Source organism: Aspergillus pseudodeflectus (assembly GCF_044049435.1).
Source record: "Aspergillus pseudodeflectus strain CBS 756.74 chromosome Unknown BJX68scaffold_90, whole genome shotgun sequence".
Classification (NCBI taxonomy): Eukaryota; Fungi; Ascomycota; class Eurotiomycetes; order Eurotiales; family Aspergillaceae; genus Aspergillus; species Aspergillus pseudodeflectus.
This window is the reverse complement of record NW_027263866.1, coordinates 59972-75838: the sequence shown is the minus strand read 5'-3', so window position 1 is coordinate 75838 and position 15867 is coordinate 59972. Positions and strand designations below refer to the sequence as shown.

The following is a 15867-nucleotide window of genomic DNA, read 5'->3' as shown; positions in this document are numbered from 1 at the left end:
TTTCCTTTGGTTCTGTTTTTATTACATTGCGTTTACCTGTCGCGGGTCTGGCATTTCTGTCTTGATATCCTACCGCATACAAGGTTTGGGTGGCACTTTGGGCTGATACAGTCTTCGATTATGGCTATAATATATGGAGTTGGAATCAATAGAGGTTCAGCTACTGTATTCTTGTATCTGTACAATATTCTACTTTACAGTATGAGGGAGGTTCGGTCATTGCTGAGTAAGAAAGCGGCTACGTCATTCTTGAGCCCCACGAGGAATCAGACGAGCCTAACCACGTGGTCTTGGCGCTCGTTTTCCCTTCTACATCGTTCCATTCCAAGGTCATATTTGCTTGGAAGTACTCTCATTCTATCGTGGCTGAGACAGACTTCGCAGTTACTTTTGATCACTTGGTCATCTGCGAAATCCGTGACCACTGTATATGAATAGTGACCTGTCAGGAGGGTAAGTGAAACCGATACCTGATCTCAGCTCTTGCGGTTAGACCTTCAGCTGACTTGGGCTGTACTGTATAAGTATAGGTCATCGTGCGCTTGTTTGCTAGATCCTGTTTCTCCTGCAGATAGATCTCTCGTTTGATCTGCCCGCCGCTTGTTCTTTAATTAAAGAGTTGCGAAGCGCAACACCGATAGAGAAAGACCGTTTCTTCGTTTTCCATTCCAGCCCCACGTCAGACCACCATGGCGCAGAACACTGATGCGATTCCCAAGAGGCCGAGGGGTAAGTGCGGTCGGATTTGAAAGACTCCCTCTGTTTGCAATCTGTCTAACGAGCATATGTTTTGAATTACGTTTAGGGATTCTGAAAAACTCCAGCTCCCAGCACCACCTCCACGTCTCCTACGACGAGCACCACACGCCTACCCCGCCTCCCGTCGACACCAAGGAACTCACCCTGCAAAACACCCTCCAAAACGCGGGTCGCCGTCCCTCGTCGTCTTCCCGACGCACCTCTCTCGCAAGCTCTCACGGTCACCATGACGACGCCTCGCCGCGTTTGAAGTGGGACGAGGCAAACCTGTACCTAGCCGAGCAGGAGAAAACGGCAAAGATGAAGATCGACGAGCCGAAGACCCCCTATGCGCCGCACTATGACCCTACCGAGGACGAGGAGGAGATGAGACTCGCTGAGGCGCAGGACAGCCTGATTAATGCGCAAGGTGTTGTTGTCGACGAGCTGGACAGGAGCAAGAAGGGGTCGCAGAGGAAACCTTCCGAAGACGATATTCCCGAATTGGAGCTTGGTGAGCCTGAGGAGTCGGTTGTGGATGGTGGACAGCTTGGTGATAGCGATCGGATTATGCGCTCGCGGAGTCTGAGTAATGAGTCTCACCGCAGCGACAAGCATGTTGTCGTTGGTGCGAATGGGACTGGGGAGGATGGGGATGAGCTTCTCACGACTGAGGAAGCAAAGGAGAAGCATCGGCAGTTTGAGAAGCAGCGGAGGAAGCACTATGAGATGCGAAATATCAAGGAGCTTCTAGCGTAGGTTCCTTTCTCTTCTAATCCGGGTGCAATTCGAGACCATGCTGACCATGACAGACATCACGAGGAGGATGAGATGGATGAAGACGAAGACGACTCAGGCGTGCCACCCCCGATGCCTCGGATTCCACAGCAGTTCAGCAACGGAGGCCAGTGAAGCCACCTCTTCTATTATGTTGATGTTTCGGTTCCCTTTCCCCAGTGTACACCGTATATTCCCCAGCGATTCCAGGTTTCTGATGACAGACGAGTGACGAATGACCCATCTTCCTTTTCCTTTTTCGAGCATCTTGTCTTATCTACGTCGGTTATCTTTTTTTTATTTTTTATTTTTTCGTTCTCAATCCCTCTTGATAGATCATAACTCTATGTTAGAGTGTAACTGTTGTCTGAACTTGTTCTAGCTATACAATATACAGAGAAGCAGAGAGTAGATTGACTCCTCTATAACGAGAACCTGGTTTCTGGATTGTCTGGACAGCTCCATCGGCTAGTGTCTCGCTATATATAGCTGTCGCGGCCTAAGTATAGACTTGAGCACAGCAGATTGGCAGAAGCGGCTCAGGAGACAATCGGCAAGAGACTCAGCGGACGAAGGATCGTACGACGTTTGTCCTAAACAGTAGTGTGCAAATAAGAAAAGAGTGGAACTAAGTAGTCTTGATGTATCTACTTACTTACTTATAGAGGCTGTTCTAGCCTGGTGGCAGGACAAGAGTTGTGTTTGTTTGTCCTTTTTTCCCCCAACTTTTCTCTAGGGCCGCTCCTGCACTGGTGATCCCAACTTTCTTCTTGCGCTCCCTCCCTTTTCTCCAACACACTTTTCTGCCTCTCACATCTCTTTGTTTAAAAAGGACTTACAGTACATATTCCATCAGTTTTGAACATAGAAAAATTGCCACCATGGCCGACCAGAACAAAGCTCAAGAACAGTCCCAGACAGCTCCTGCTCCGGCCGCCGCTGCTCAGGAGCCCGACACCACCAACTCCGAGGTGAAGCCCACGACCACCGAGTCTGCGCCCGCACCGGAACCTGTCGCTGAGCCAGTAGCTACTCCTGTAGCTGCTGCAGCTCCTACAGCTACCGAACCAGCCACCGCCCCTGCTCCTGAACCGGTCCCTGCTCCAGCTCCCGCCGAGCCAGCTCCGACTCCAACTCCAGAGGCCAAACCCGAAGCGCAGCCTGAACCCGAGCAGACAGCTGCAGCTCCAGCTCCCGCCGCCCCTGAAGAGACAGCGAAGCCGAAGGAGGACAAGAAAGATGAGCCCTCGAAACCCGCGTACTTCACCAAGACCCCTGCGCTCGAGCAGCTCTTCGACCGCCTCCCGACAATCCTTAGCACAACGGGGCACAGCGAGATGTGGGGTGTGCCCCTGAAGAATGACGCTACCGATGTCCCCACCATCAACGTCCTCATTAAATTCCTCCGAGCCAACGCCGGTGATCTGAAGCTTGCCGAGGAGCAGCTTACCAAGGCGCTGGAGTGGCGCAAGGAGTATGACCCTCTGACGCTGGTGGATTCGGAGAAGAAGAGCTATGCCGAGGCCAAGTTTGGCGGGTTGGGATACCTGACTACTTATGAGCGTGAGGGCAAGGGGGACTTGATTGTGACCTGGAATATCTATGGAGCTGTTAAGAAGATTGACGAGACTTTCGGAGACATTGAAGAGTATGTTGTCCTTGCCCTTGGCTTTGTCGTTATTTCGTGGCTAACGGGGAGTGCGATAGGTTCATCAGGTGGCGCACAGCCCTCATGGAGCTCGCTGTCAAGGAGCTCAAGCTCGACCAGGCTACTACTGTCATCGATTACGATGGCGAAGATCCCTACCAGATGATCCAGGTCCACGACTACCTGAACGTCAGCTTCCTCCGACTAAACCCGACTATCCGCGCGGCGACCAAGAAGACTATCGAGGTCTTCAGCACCGCGTACCCCGAGCTTCTGCGCGAGAAGTTCTTCGTCAACGTCCCGGCCATCATGGGCTGGATGTTCGCTCTCATCAAGCTGTTCGTGAACGAGAACACCACTCGCAAGTTCCATCCCATCTCCAACGGCGGCAACCTGGCCCGCGAGTTCCCTGGCTTGACGGAGAAATTCCCAAAGGCGTATGGCGGAGAGGGACCAGAGCTCGAGGGCTCCGCGAGGACCGTCGCTCTTACCAAGGAGTAGATGTGTGCTGAGGGTTTCTTCTCGTCTTGATGGCGAGGTCACTCGGGATTGGCTGGTTGTTTTCTGTTTCGTATGATACCTCTAGAATTGTTACTGCGGGTGAGCGAGGAGTATTCTCCAGATTGTTATTTTGTTGGACTCCGGCAGCCTGTCTATCACTGTATAGTTAATTTCTAATCAGACACTCTTCCATCTTTATGTTGACCTTTGTATGCGAAAGGAGCATTATACCACCGACGAGGGCGGGATCGGGAGATTATAAGCCCGAGCCTCACTCCGCCTTTGCGGTGCGAATCTCCGGGTTCACCAGAGCTCCAGACTCCAGAGCTTCACCTTCACCCGGAGCACTCATCAATCGCATTTCCAGACTATCAGGGCTCTTCAGAATGCCGATTGTCCTCCGCGATTGGACTCATCCCCCAATCTGAGCAGCCACTCCGCAGTTCCAAAATAACACCGCCTCTCACTTCCTCCTCACAGGACCCTCACCTCTTCCAACTTATCCACATCTTCAAAACACATCAAAATGTCCCTCTGGAACCCGGACAACATCCGGGACGTCGCCGAATCCGTCGGCATCGTCAACCTGAACAACGATGTAACCGAGAACCTCGCCCGCGACGTCGAATACCGCATCGCGCAGGTCCTCGAAGAAGCCTTCAAATTCATGCGCCACAGCCGACGAACACTCCTCACAACACAGGATATCGCGCAAGCCTTACGCGTGCTCGACGTCGAGCCGCTGTATGGGTATGAGTCGACGCGGCCGCTGAAGTTCGGGGAGGCGTCCCTTGGACCCGGTCAGCCACTTTTCTATGTCGAGGATGAGGAGGTGGATTTTGAGAAGTTGATTAATGCGCCGTTGCCGAGGGTGCCGAGGGAGATTAATTTTACTGGTATGGCTCTTTCTTTTCGAGGGGTGGTGGTTTTGGGGTTTGAAGCTAATTAGTATGATGCGCGTAGCACACTGGCTCGCCGTAGAGGGCGTGCAACCCTCGATACCACAGAATCCGACAGCAGCAGACTCGCGCAACCTCGAATTGATGTCCAAGGGCCCGAACGCCAACGCGACATTGGCGGCTATGAGCGGGAGCGGGAATGTCGCTGTCAAGCCGCTCGTCAAGCATGTGCTCTCAAAGGAGCTGCAGCTATACTTTGAGAAGGTGTGCAATGCGTTTTTGGACGAATCGAGCGAGAAATACCGGACGTCGGCGTTCGCGAGTCTACGCGAAGATCCTGGGCTGCACCAGCTCGTGCCGTACTTCGTCCAGTTCATTTCGGAGAAGGTCACGCATTGCTTGAAGGATATCTTTGTCCTTACGCAGGTCATGCATATGGCTGAGGCGCTGGTGCAGAATAAGTCTCTATATGTTGATCCTTACGTGTGTCTTACCTTTCCACTCCCTGTACAATTTGCGCTATGTACTGACGATATCAGATCGCATCCCTCGTCCCCCCAATCCTAACCTGCCTAATCGGCCGCCAACTCGGCGGCGCCGCCGACCTCTCTGAACAATTCGCCCTCCGCGACCTCTCCGCCGCCCTCCTTGGCCTCATCTCCACAAAATACTCCCACTCCTCACACACCCTGAAACCCCGCCTTGCCCGATCTTGCTTGAAAACCCTCCTCGACCCCTCAAAACCTTTCTCCGCTCACTACGGCGCCATAATCGGCCTCCACGCCGTCGGCGGCCCCGAGGCCGTCCGCGTCCTCATCATCCCAAACCTCCCTACCTACGGCAGCCTCCTGAAAGACGGCGTCGCAGACGATAGCTCGCGGCGCGCAGAGGCGGAGAAGGTTCTCACCGTGTTGTTGGTTGTGCTTGCTTCGTTGAGGGAGGGCGCAAAGGTCCCGCTGACGAATGGGCATGGGGCTGGTTCGGCGACTGGGGAGTTGAGGACGAGGCTTGAGGGGAAGATAGGTGGATTCTTGGCGGAGAGGGTTGTGGAGTTGGGGGATGTGCAGCTTGTGCATGCTATTCTGGCGGATTAGGCCTGTCGTGCGGGCTGGCTTTACCGCCTCTTAGAAGGGTCATATAGCTGTTTCTAGTCGTCGTGAGTGGTAGGGCTTGCTTATTCACTCTATTTTAATGCTTAGGCGAGGTAGTAATGACGATACCTTGTCTGCTTTCTCAGTCCAGAGCAATTTGATACGGACTTTGGTGTCCAGCGTTCGCCTAGTATGTATACTATACCTCACTTTAGTTTATTTTTCTGATACAGCACAGCAAGGGGTCTCCTATCTTCACGTTCTACCAATATAACCAGGCTCGTTGAAATCACGTTGGCAGTCTTTGGCCCAGATCCCATTGGGTAGAAACCCTTATATATAACTACCACCTTTAGGCATCATATAGCGCGATATCCCAGTACACAACCACCAATACCCTAGTAATCAAATGCTAGACGGCCCATTGAACTCACGCTCTGCCTATTGCTCCAACTCCATGGCACTATAGTAATATAGCAGTAATTGTATATAGTAGTCCCCACACTCGGTACATAACTTCTGCTCTCAGGAACGTGCGAGTCCGAGGGATCGGCGTGTCCCCACTCGGCTCTTGACAATAACGGCGGGATTCGATAGTAGATTCTATAGATTCTAGAAATTCGGCGAGGAATATCCTGGAAAGATTAGTCTTCCCCAGAGTGTCCCCACTACCCCGGTTTTGGTCGTGTTCCCCACTGACGTTGTATAGCCCATGGGAGCGGGTATATAAGCATTGCTCTTTGACTTCAATCGGAGAGAGTCAAACTGTTGTTCAAGCATCAAGTAGAACAGACCAAACAGAACAGGATGCTTTACAGCAGGATCTTCGCTTGCCTAATAGCATTCTCTACGGGAACCTCATCCCATGCAACTCTTCCAGAACTCGGAGGCACAGGATTGTTCCCAGCGGTGCGTTACCTTACTACTTACCATATCTCTTGTCAGAAGGAGCAGTATCTAAAACAAGATAACAGACCTACTTCACCGACCCAACTCTCCCCGAGCACACAATCTACATGCCCCGGCCCCAAACCCTCCCACCACGCGTGACGCTGCCTGTCCTCATCTGGGCCGAGGGCGGCTGCTCCAACAACGGGACCAGGTTTGAGCCCTTCCTCACAAACATCGCCTCGCACGGCTTCATCGTGCTGGCCCTTGGGCCACCGAATGGGACGGGATATATTTTCCAGGATGCGATGGATGATGCTGTTAGATGGATTCAGAAACAACACCGCGCAAGAAACAGCAGATACAAGAGCGTCGATAGTAGCAGGATTGCCGCTGCGGGTCAGAGCTGCGGGGGCCTGTTGGCGTATACGCAGCGGCATAATGACGCCGTGAGCTTTTTAGGCATTTTCAACTCCGGGTTGTTGGGGGATACCCCAGAGGCTAGGGAGAATCTGCCTGAGGGGATGATCATTGAGGAACCAGATGTTATTCATGAGGTGAAGAAGCCTGTTTTCTGGTGGTTAGGTGGGGAGGGGGATGTTGCTTATCGGGCGGTATGTATTGATTGCCCTACTAGCCCTCCTGTATCAGAAATTCGCGCATTGTTTGCTGACAATGAGCAGGGCACGGCTGACTACCGTAACCTGACCGGAGTGCCAAAGTGGATTGGCAATTATCCGGTGGGACACTCGGGGACGTATAGAGAGCCTGATGGAGGCGAGTTTGGTGTTGCGGCGGTGAATTGGTTGAAATGGGTGCTCAAGGGAGATAAAGCTGCCTCAAAGTTCTTTACGGCAGGCGGAGCGGAGAGGGCCGGATGGATTGCGACGGAGAGCTGGGGGCTCGAGCGAATGGGCTGGTATATTTGAGTGACACTGGCAGTTTGTCTGAGGAGAAGCAGAAGCGGGGGAGATTGATGAGCTCCGGCTGGCTGAGCCTGTTTGTCGCGTTACGTCACCGTTCCTGGTGGGGAGGAGACCGCCTGCTCTTCACGGCAGAACTTCGAGTGACAGCCGTACAGCCTGACCGTACGGTACCAAAGTTACCGTACTCCTACCCAAACTTACTTTCCAGACCGACGTCTTCGTCCTCATCTTCCAAGTCCAGCTGGATTCTCTCCCCTGTCCATTTTTTTGCTCTTCAGCTTGCTATCCCGACTCGATCCGTTGCTTTCATCTTTTACTCCTCAACTCTGCATCTCCCTTAGCCTGTCTCAGTCCGACCCCTGCAGAACAGCGGCCCAACTGAACGTGTAACAGAGGAACCGTGCCCCACGCCTGGCCCTCGATTTTCTCGGGCCCACAGAAAAAGCTGCGACGGCAATAAATAGGAAAAGACTTCAAAACCCAGCGCCAACAACCATCGCACCTTGCTTTGTGCACCCCACGTCTGCCTGCTTTCTTTTTTCTTCCCCTCTTGCAATTCTCAAGCCTCTTGTCTTGAGATATAATAAATCTTGTGTGCTTGTTTCTTCTTGCAAACGTGAATATCAATCAGATGTCAACAGCCGTGGCGCCTCGCTCCATCGTGCTCATTTAAGCCCGAATTCTTTTCTGCCTTCCATGAGCTCAAGGGACCTACTGCGATTTCTATCCAAGCCCGCGAAGTGAGTCGCAGTCGTTCAGTCTACCTGCTCAAACCCCCTCACCGAGCCCAAGTTCTGGTTCCACCTTCCGTCACTATCTAGGAAGCACGCGACTGACCTTTTCCCCTCTACAGGCCCAGATAACACCCCCAACAACACCGATTCCTCTCGCTTTTTACCATCATCCTTAAACTGAATTGAAGCAGATCCTCGTCTGCTAGACCCGATACTTTGAAAGGTATCGGTATCTTCAGCACGAGGTAACAACACATAGTCACCATTCCCTTTTCTCGAGGTTTCTTCCTCCTCTCTCTCTCTTTCCGACCTCCCTAGCACCCCTTCGGGTCTACTGCGATTTCACCCTAGGCTGAGTGCCATTTTCGTCCTCGACTTTTCAAGGGCCTTCTCTTCTCAGGCGGGCATTTCCCCCCCGTTGTTCGTCTGAGTCGCAGATAGTGCTTCTAGGCTTCCTTGTCTACGATCACAAGCCGAATCGAGCTTCTGCACAAACATCCGCATTTTACACTTTACACGTCTGTTAAAACATCGAAAGCTTCTATCGCCAAGTAAGAGATGGTCACCATCGGAATTCCCAAGCATTACACGCAGTCGCCGTCTTCGTTTGCGGCGACTCCGTCCTTGACGATCAATCATGAGGCAACCCAGGATCTAGACTCTACCAATGCCTTTGAAGGTGTGTTTTCCGAAAGAAGGGCTTGGAAAGGTCGAAGCTGACTGTTTAGGCCCCGAGAAACTCCTGGAGGTCTGGTTCGCTGCCTCTCCCAAGGACCTAGGCCCGTCGAACGCGCAAGGTTTGAAGGCCGTTTCGGAGGATGTCTGGAAGGATATGCTAGATATCGTCAACTGCCAGGTGCTCTCAATTGTCTCGTCCGAAGATGTGGACGCCTATCTCCTCTCCGAGTCCAGCATGTTCGTCTGGCCACACAAGTTGATCCTCAAGACTTGCGGCACGACCACTCTCCTCTCTGGTCTGCCTCGGATTCTCGAAATTGCGGCCATGTACGGCGGCTTCCCCAAGTCTACTGCTCCCCCGTCGCGCGGAATCACCATTGCAGCTGCTCCCTACCGGGTGTTTTACAGCCGCAAGAACTTCCTGTTCCCCGACCGCCAGCGCGGGCCTCATCGAAGCTGGAGAGACGAAGTTCGCTCCATGGACAAGCTGTTCCTTAACGGCAGCGCCTACATGATTGGTAAGATGAACGGCGAGCACTGGTACCTGTACCTTACTGAGCCGAACACTCTGCTCACTCCTCCTGCCACACCAACTGCGGAGTCCGACGATGAAGGCACCGAGACCAAGTTTATCCAGCTTCCAGACCGCTCCGACCTGAAGATGAGCGCTGATGACTCTTCCGATGAGACCCTAGAAGTGTTGATGACAGACTTGGACGAGGAGAATGCCAAGCAGTTCTACCTCGACCACGCTACCGCTGTTGCCGAGAAGCGGTACAGCAACTTTGATGCCCACAAGGACGAGCACGTTGACGTGTTCAGCAACGGCTCCGACCTCGAAGTTGACGATGTGTCGTCCAGCCAAGGCAGCGGGATCTTACCCGCCGAACTCACCACAGAAGGCCACGCTCTTGGTACTGTGGTGTCCGAGTCCTGCGGCCTGTCGGACGTCTATCCCAAGGACAAGTTCCCCGAGTCGCGCATTGACGCCTACCTGTTTACCCCTTGCGGCTTCTCTGCCAACGGCGTGATTCCAGCTCCTACCGGTACCAGCGGAGGCACTCACTACTTCACCGTCCACGTAACGCCAGAGCCTCACTGCTCGTATGCCTCGTTTGAGACGAACGTGCCGCACTCGCAGAACGGCCAGACCAGCGCCGGCATCATCCAGCAGGTGGTGAACATTTTCAAGCCCGGCCGTTTCACCGTGACTGTGTTTGAAGCCAAGCCCGGATTGGACGGCGACTGGGACAGCGCGAAGGAAGCGCGGTACATTGAACGTCAAGCTGCCCGACGTATTCCCAAGGGCGAGAGTGTGGAGGGATACAAACGTGTTGATCGGATTGTGCATGACCTCGACGGATATGACCTGGTGTTCCGTTACTATGAACGCCTGGACTGGAAGGGGGGGGCCCCTCGGCTCGGCGAAGAGCGCGTTTGAGGTCATGCCGATTCGGAATCTCCTTAATAATAACTAAATTGCCGTTGTCGATGTTTATATTGTTATTCAGTGTTGGTTTAGTTTCAGCTGTTGATAGTCTTTCGTTCAGCTAGCGTGGATTTAGTTACGGTCCTTACAGATCTCGCGATGATAATCAATTTCGGGTTACTTCTTGCGAACCAGGAGTCTACTTTGTAGTCAGTTTAAAGTTGAGAATGACCCTGGAACTCCCCTGAGCCTTGAGTTCTTTGTAGAACAAGATTGAGTTCAGAGAAACACCCCTGGTCCTGGTATGGGTCTGGAGCGGAACCGGAACAATTTGCCTCCGGCAGACCGCGATCGCCGATAAGGAAAGCTTCTGGGAAAGCTCCAGAAAACAGCAAACCATCCGATCATCGACTCACTGCAACCTATATAATTTCTGATTTTACGACCCTATTCTGAACCCGATATCTCACCTAAAACTCACTATATCATCAGACTATCCGCCTCCCATCTCATCTCTCGACGCGCGCATTGTCAATCTCTACTCCAACCTCACCTACACCGATTCGCAACCAAAAAGCGAACAACTACACGAACACGACGAACTCACGAACTCTTCTTCCATCGCTCGCTCAAACGAGACACATCGGAGCGCAATGTCCTCCCCACCACCTCCCTCGAATCCATTAAAACGCGCCTCCATCTCCTCGGCCTCCCAGCCATACCCCAAACGCCCACGCGCACACCCTCTCCGCCAAACCTCCTTCCCCGTCGACCCGGACCTCCGTGGCTTCAGCGCAACCAGCGACGCAGGCAGCGTCACGGGCAGTTTCACAGGCAGCGTCGGCGGAGCGAGTGTCGACGGTGTATTCAAGCGGAAACGCGGGCGGAAGAGCAAGGCCGAGAAGGAGCGGGAGCGCGAAAGGGAGAGGGAACGGAGCGAGGATATTGGGAGTGTGAGGACGGGCGCGGGATATACGGGGGCTGGGACGGGTGGTGGTGCTGGTGGCGGTGGAGGGGGTGGAGGGAATAATGCGGAGGAAGGGGATGAGGAGGATGATTTTGATGATGAGGGGGAGTTGTTGGGTAGAGAGGAGGGTGGGACGGCGACGGATACAGAGGCTGAGAAGAAGAATCTTGCGTGAGTACTCGAGTCTCCCTCGCCCCCTTCACTGTTTTGGTCTTATCTACAAAAAAGTGGATTTTGGGGCTGGTTTGGAGATTTGAATAGGCTAACGGCGGAGATAGATTACTGGTGGACGCGTTTAACCCGTTACAGTCGGAGAGATATGACCTCTTCAAGCGGGCGAAGTTGAGAAAGGAGACGCTGCGGCGGATCGTCAACCACGCGCTCTCACAGTCCGTCCCCGCCAGCGTGGTGACTACGATCAATGGATTTACAAAAGTGTTTGCGGGTGAAATGATTGAAAAGGCGCGGACGGTGCAGAAGGAGTGGGCGGAGGCGCACGACCAAGCGGCGTTGGCGAGGCTTGCGCAAGAGGAAGCTGAAACAACGGCGAGGGCGGCTGCTAGCACTAACAATGGGGTCGTCAAGACAGAGCCAGGAACCGACACGAACACGAGCGCGACCAGCATTTCCTCAAACTCAAACTCAGCGGTGTCTCGGGAATCGGCAATGGCCGCTACAACTGGTGGAAACACTGTTGGAAAGCGCACGCGCACGGCGGCGGAGCTGCCGCCGAACCCACACCGCGGGCAGCTGCTCCCTGCCCATTTGAGAGAAGCGCTTCGCCGGTATAAACGCGATGGCGAGGGTGGGGGGGTTGGGTTTTCTGGCCTGAGTCTGGGGAATCTGGGAGTGCGAGGGTCGGTAACGTGGAGTGCGGGCAGCGTTGGAGGGCGGCGGATATTTCGATAGATATTTATTATTTGAGCCTTGACTCGTTGACAGAAGTTAACCACGGTGTTTCAGCTGAGATTGTTCAATACGAAAGCCTATCGAGGGCGCAGCACTATTGAACCACGATGTCGCTATTGTGGAATCCAGTGATGAGATTGCCGCACGGTGATTGGACACCAAGCGACTAGCTGATCCATAAAATGTCGATTCTGGATGATTCTGAGTGGCTCGGATGCTGGTTTCTTCAGCGCGCCTAATTGTGATTGGCAAACCATTGCGCCATTCATTGCCATGGTTGAGACACAGCCGCTGGGACCCTGTCGGGGGGCCTGTCCCTGTCCAGAACTGGCCCCCGCCAAGCCCGTGGCTCCATTGTGTTTCCCCAACGCCGTCCCTGAGCCGTCGCCCTACGGCGCTGCCGTTGGCTGTTGCTGCGCTGTGAGTGGCCCGCTGCGGTGCTCGCCTCCCCCTGAATGGCCTCTGTCTTGATTCTGCTCTGGAGCAGCTGTCTCGCGTACTGCGGCCGCACTGGCTCTGGTTCTGCGGCATGGACCGCCACCTGGGCACTGCAGAAGAAATGATTCTGCCTTGTATAATTACTATTCTCGTCCCCCTGGGCGGTCTTGTCGTGGGTTCCCTTGCCTCTGCTTTTGCGCTCTGCTGTTTCTTGTTTGCTCAGTTGCTGTCTCAGGAGTCGCGGTGGATAACACTCGTTTCTCGGCAGTCTCCATCTTTTCTCCATCTCGTTGATCCATTCCTTTCGGACCGTCCGGTCCTTCTCTCGTCCCTTTTTCCGGACTCTTTGCCCCCGTCGGGAGAATCCCAGAACATTCCCCAGCAGAACCAGCCCAGCAAGGCCAGCTAGCTTCTTTTCTTTTTCGGTGCCCATCTTTTTTTTTGCCAAATCCTCGCTCTTCCTCCTCTCCCTTGCTGCGGACTTTCCCCCTTTGTCTTACCACTCCCTGGGGTTCCCGACATTCCATGCGGCCGTGAAGTCAACTCTGTTCATTTCTCATCCCTTCCCACACTCCTTTGGTTTTGGCTTGGACCGACGCTCCGGTTTGAATTTGTATGTGCTTGGCTTTGGTCTTCTAGTCTTGGTGCAGCATGTCCCAGGCTTCCTATCTATATACGCGGATCCGCGAGGCCCTCCCGTGGAGTGGCGGTGATCCGAACGTCAAGGGTGATCCTCGAAAGAGCGTCAAATGGATTGATGTACGTTGCTGTCTTAGCTCAAATTTTTTGGCATCGCAGGGATCGCGAACTGACAAAACACAAGGGCCTTCGTGGTATCGCCTCCTTCCTCGTCGTCCTCACCCACCTTTCCCGCGCCTGGGACCGAGAGCTGTTCGCTCCTCGGGACACTGAAGATGCCTCTCCCAGGCTGCTGCAGCTACCCTTTTTCCGTATCCCGTGGCAGGGCCGTATCGGTGTTACGATTTTCGCCTTCTTGACCGGCTACGTCTGCGCGTTGAAGCCCATGAAGCTCTTGAGAAATGGAAACCGTTTGGGCGCGTTTACCGCCGTCGGCAAGAGTGCCTTCCGCCGCCCTCCGCGTCTTATCATGCCTGCAACGATTGCCCTCATTATATCCTGGATCATGGCTCAGTGCCGTGCGTTTGTGACTGCCAACCGCTCCGACTGCTGGTGGTGCCGATATGCCGCTCCGGATCTCGAGGATTCCTTTGGAAAGGAGGTGCTCCGGTTGTTCAAGAACTTCCTGACGACCTGGACTACGGGATACATGGCCTACGATGATCACCAGTGGGCTCTGCTGCCGCTGCTGATGACATCCATGCTCGTCTACCTCTTGACTTGTGCGACTATGTTCATGAAGTTCCGCTGGCGGATGTTTGTCTATCTGATTATGTTCCTTTACTTTCACCAGGACGCTGCTAAGAACACTGGTATGTCTCCATTAAGCTTAACCGAGTTGACTCAGGCTAACAAGGTTAGAAACCTTCCAAATGCAGGGTGTCTACGGCATGTTCCTCAGCGATCTCTCATACGAAGTGTCTTTCCAAGAATTCCTCCAGAAGTGGAAGTGGCCCCGCCGCGTTGTTGCGGCCTTCCTCGCAATTTCCGGTCTGTTCATTGCCGGATATCCTGGTGACCACCCCGAATGGGCCGACTGGTCCAACTATATGCTCAAACTCGCCCACTACATCTTCCCTCCTGATGTCAACATCGGCAAGCGCTACACCGCTATCGGTGTTGATCTCGTCATCTTGGCCATATACATCTCGCCTAGCGTCAAGGAGTTCCTCTCTAACCGCCTCCTGCTCTGGCTCGGTGCCCAGTCCTTCGCCGTCTATCTGGTCCACGGTACCCTTCTCCGCACAGTTCTCTGCTGGATGCTCTACGGTATTACTGGTCAGCCCTTCGACCCCGAGAAGAAGCAAGAAGGCAAGGATGAGCCCGTCTGGATTCCCATCCGCCCACCGTGGGTCGTTGCTATCAGTATCCCGCTTTGGATCTGCCTCGTGTACTTCTGCGCCACGATGTGGACCAAGTACGTCGATCCGTTCTGTGCCCGGATGACCCAAAAGATGGAGGACCGCATGTTTGTTGAGGATGAGAAGCCTCCTACGCAATCCGAGTCGCTACCCCTGACCTCGATGCCCATGCAGACTGCATAATTGGATCGCTCTGCCGAATTCATGAAAAGATCACGCTGCACAAACAACACTCGCACCGACCTTGAATGCTGTAGAGGTCATGGTTGCTATATATAAGAACAGACAAACACACATACATCCAAGACAGGACTACGATACATCTGCACGATATATTTCCATTTCCATCTTCTATCTTCTATCTACACTTCACTTCGCCTTCTCTAGATTACACTTTATTTTACCACTTTTTCACCGACCATCCACATTCTCTCTCGATTTTCGGCTTGGAGACCTTTATTTTCGTGTTGCATGCATGTTGCTAGCAGGTGACTACGACCGAGTGATATGGCGGGTCCATGGGATTCTTATGGGTTGGCATAAAGCGAGGTGGAATTTGAGTTCCATTCTGATTTTTGGTGTTTCGTTTGGAGTTGGAGTTGCTCAACCGACGACGACCAACTGACTGACTTTGCTTTGATCTTCTTGACTTTGCCTTTTTCGCATTTATATTCGCTTCTTCCACATCCTTCCTCTTCGACCATATTTTTATTGTTTATTAATGTACAAAAGGATCAGACAATCAATGAACATAGCTATGATTTATAAACTTTTCTTCTCTCTAAAGAGCCTGGTGAGCTGGAATACTGATCTCTGACAAATGTATTCTTTTATACTTCCCTTGACTGCAGCCTATTAATATCACATCAACCCAACAGGGATAAACCCAGAAGCAACATTATGGCGTCGTCAGCAGGGTGTGGCAAGTGTTAGCCAACGCTGCTCAGTGCTGACATGCGTGAAGACTAGTAACAGCTTAATTAGACTCCAATCCTGGCAACTCGAGCCCCATGCCAATACCTCACTGTCTCTCGGCATTCTTTCCGTATCTACTGTGCAACATAAAACACGGGGCGAGTAGCGCAAAGGACCAAAGGAGTCGCGTCATGATTATTAAAGGGCCCCCCACTGTAGCTGTCAGCAAGAGACCTGGACAAAAGCCTACCGATCGGGTACTACTGCCGTCTATAGCTCTGAGAGTGTCTTATTCGTAGAAACCCCTGACATGTGTAGGTTCTCTTGGT

The 15867-nt window shown here is 53.1% G+C and overlaps 8 protein-coding genes across 8 annotated transcripts; all 8 read left to right on the top strand.

The window, feature by feature from the left end:
* The first annotated feature begins 311 nt into the window (after nucleotides 1-311).
* On the top strand, nucleotides 312-1948 carry BJX68DRAFT_249378 (PP1-complex regulatory subunit GLC8). The gene is made up of 4 exons (XM_071042097.1): nucleotides 312-453; nucleotides 526-729; nucleotides 806-1493; nucleotides 1551-1948. The coding sequence occupies exons 2-4, from the start codon at nucleotides 690-692 to the stop codon at nucleotides 1648-1650; spliced, it is 828 nt and encodes a 275-aa protein (XP_070892793.1). The 5' UTR covers nucleotides 312-453; nucleotides 526-689; the 3' UTR covers nucleotides 1651-1948.
* Nucleotides 1949-2110: 162 nt separating this feature from the next.
* Nucleotides 2111-3862, top strand: sfh5 (CRAL/TRIO domain protein). The gene is made up of 2 exons (XM_071042096.1): nucleotides 2111-3163; nucleotides 3223-3862. The coding sequence occupies exons 1-2, from the start codon at nucleotides 2397-2399 to the stop codon at nucleotides 3662-3664; spliced, it is 1209 nt and encodes a 402-aa protein (XP_070892792.1). The 5' UTR covers nucleotides 2111-2396; the 3' UTR covers nucleotides 3665-3862.
* Nucleotides 3863-3915: 53 nt separating this feature from the next.
* On the top strand, nucleotides 3916-6058 carry BJX68DRAFT_249373 (TATA-binding protein-associated factor TAF6). The gene is made up of 3 exons (XM_071042095.1): nucleotides 3916-4560; nucleotides 4628-5046; nucleotides 5103-6058. The coding sequence occupies exons 1-3, from the start codon at nucleotides 4191-4193 to the stop codon at nucleotides 5655-5657; spliced, it is 1344 nt and encodes a 447-aa protein (XP_070892791.1). The 5' UTR covers nucleotides 3916-4190; the 3' UTR covers nucleotides 5658-6058.
* A 220-nt stretch (nucleotides 6059-6278) lies between these two features.
* BJX68DRAFT_249372 (alpha/beta hydrolase family protein) lies at nucleotides 6279-7501 on the top strand. The gene has a single exon (XM_071042094.1). It carries the CDS (start codon nucleotides 6671-6673, stop codon nucleotides 7469-7471), a length of 801 nt encoding a protein of 266 aa, XP_070892790.1. The 5' UTR covers nucleotides 6279-6670; the 3' UTR covers nucleotides 7472-7501.
* A 723-nt stretch (nucleotides 7502-8224) lies between these two features.
* On the top strand, nucleotides 8225-10321 carry BJX68DRAFT_280082 (adenosylmethionine decarboxylase SPE2; the record flags this gene model as incomplete). Its single annotated transcript, XM_071048865.1, has 2 exons — nucleotides 8225-8881; nucleotides 8931-10321. Exons 1-2 carry the CDS (start codon nucleotides 8761-8763, stop codon nucleotides 10319-10321), a joined length of 1512 nt encoding a protein of 503 aa, XP_070892789.1. The 5' UTR covers nucleotides 8225-8760.
* A 515-nt stretch (nucleotides 10322-10836) lies between these two features.
* BJX68DRAFT_218455 (transcription initiation factor TFIID subunit 11 family protein) lies at nucleotides 10837-12318 on the top strand. Its single transcript, XM_071037861.1, has 2 exons — nucleotides 10837-11447; nucleotides 11555-12318. The coding sequence occupies exons 1-2, from the start codon at nucleotides 10963-10965 to the stop codon at nucleotides 12183-12185; spliced, it is 1116 nt and encodes a 371-aa protein (XP_070892788.1). The 5' UTR covers nucleotides 10837-10962; the 3' UTR covers nucleotides 12186-12318.
* A 127-nt stretch (nucleotides 12319-12445) lies between these two features.
* Nucleotides 12446-12744, top strand: BJX68DRAFT_249365 (uncharacterized protein). Its single transcript, XM_071042093.1, has one exon. The coding sequence runs from the start codon at nucleotides 12459-12461 to the stop codon at nucleotides 12654-12656; it is 198 nt and encodes a 65-aa protein (XP_070892787.1). The 5' UTR covers nucleotides 12446-12458; the 3' UTR covers nucleotides 12657-12744.
* Nucleotides 12745-12784: 40 nt separating this feature from the next.
* BJX68DRAFT_249364 (acyltransferase family protein) lies at nucleotides 12785-15392 on the top strand. Its single transcript, XM_071042092.1, has 3 exons — nucleotides 12785-13382; nucleotides 13447-14074; nucleotides 14124-15392. Exons 1-3 carry the CDS (start codon nucleotides 13275-13277, stop codon nucleotides 14804-14806), a joined length of 1419 nt encoding a protein of 472 aa, XP_070892786.1. The 5' UTR covers nucleotides 12785-13274; the 3' UTR covers nucleotides 14807-15392.
* The last annotated feature ends 475 nt before the right edge of the window (nucleotides 15393-15867 follow it).

Coding starts and splice junctions, on each gene's coding strand:
- sfh5 (XM_071042096.1), top strand. CDS start 2,397: ATGGCCGACCAGAACAAAGCTCAAGAACAGTCCCAGACAGCTCCTGCT. Junction 3,164..3,222: donor ACTTTCGGAGACATTGAAGA/GTATGTTGTCCT, acceptor GGAGTGCGATAG/GTTCATCAGGTGGCGCACAG.
- BJX68DRAFT_249373 (XM_071042095.1), top strand. CDS start 4,191: ATGTCCCTCTGGAACCCGGACAACATCCGGGACGTCGCCGAATCCGTC. Junction 4,561..4,627: donor GAGGGAGATTAATTTTACTG/GTATGGCTCTTT, acceptor TGATGCGCGTAG/CACACTGGCTCGCCGTAGAG. Junction 5,047..5,102: donor CTCTATATGTTGATCCTTAC/GTGTGTCTTACC, acceptor TGACGATATCAG/ATCGCATCCCTCGTCCCCCC.
- BJX68DRAFT_249372 (XM_071042094.1), top strand. CDS start 6,671: ATGCCCCGGCCCCAAACCCTCCCACCACGCGTGACGCTGCCTGTCCTC.
- BJX68DRAFT_249378 (XM_071042097.1), top strand. CDS start 690: ATGGCGCAGAACACTGATGCGATTCCCAAGAGGCCGAGGG. Junction 730..805: donor GATTCCCAAGAGGCCGAGGG/GTAAGTGCGGTC, acceptor AATTACGTTTAG/GGATTCTGAAAAACTCCAGC. Junction 1,494..1,550: donor AATATCAAGGAGCTTCTAGC/GTAGGTTCCTTT, acceptor TGACCATGACAG/ACATCACGAGGAGGATGAGA.
- BJX68DRAFT_249365 (XM_071042093.1), top strand. CDS start 12,459: ATGGTTGAGACACAGCCGCTGGGACCCTGTCGGGGGGCCTGTCCCTGT.
- BJX68DRAFT_249364 (XM_071042092.1), top strand. CDS start 13,275: ATGTCCCAGGCTTCCTATCTATATACGCGGATCCGCGAGGCCCTCCCG. Junction 13,383..13,446: donor AGAGCGTCAAATGGATTGAT/GTACGTTGCTGT, acceptor ACAAAACACAAG/GGCCTTCGTGGTATCGCCTC. Junction 14,075..14,123: donor GGACGCTGCTAAGAACACTG/GTATGTCTCCAT, acceptor TAACAAGGTTAG/AAACCTTCCAAATGCAGGGT.
- BJX68DRAFT_218455 (XM_071037861.1), top strand. CDS start 10,963: ATGTCCTCCCCACCACCTCCCTCGAATCCATTAAAACGCGCCTCCATC. Junction 11,448..11,554: donor GCTGAGAAGAAGAATCTTGC/GTGAGTACTCGA, acceptor CGGCGGAGATAG/ATTACTGGTGGACGCGTTTA.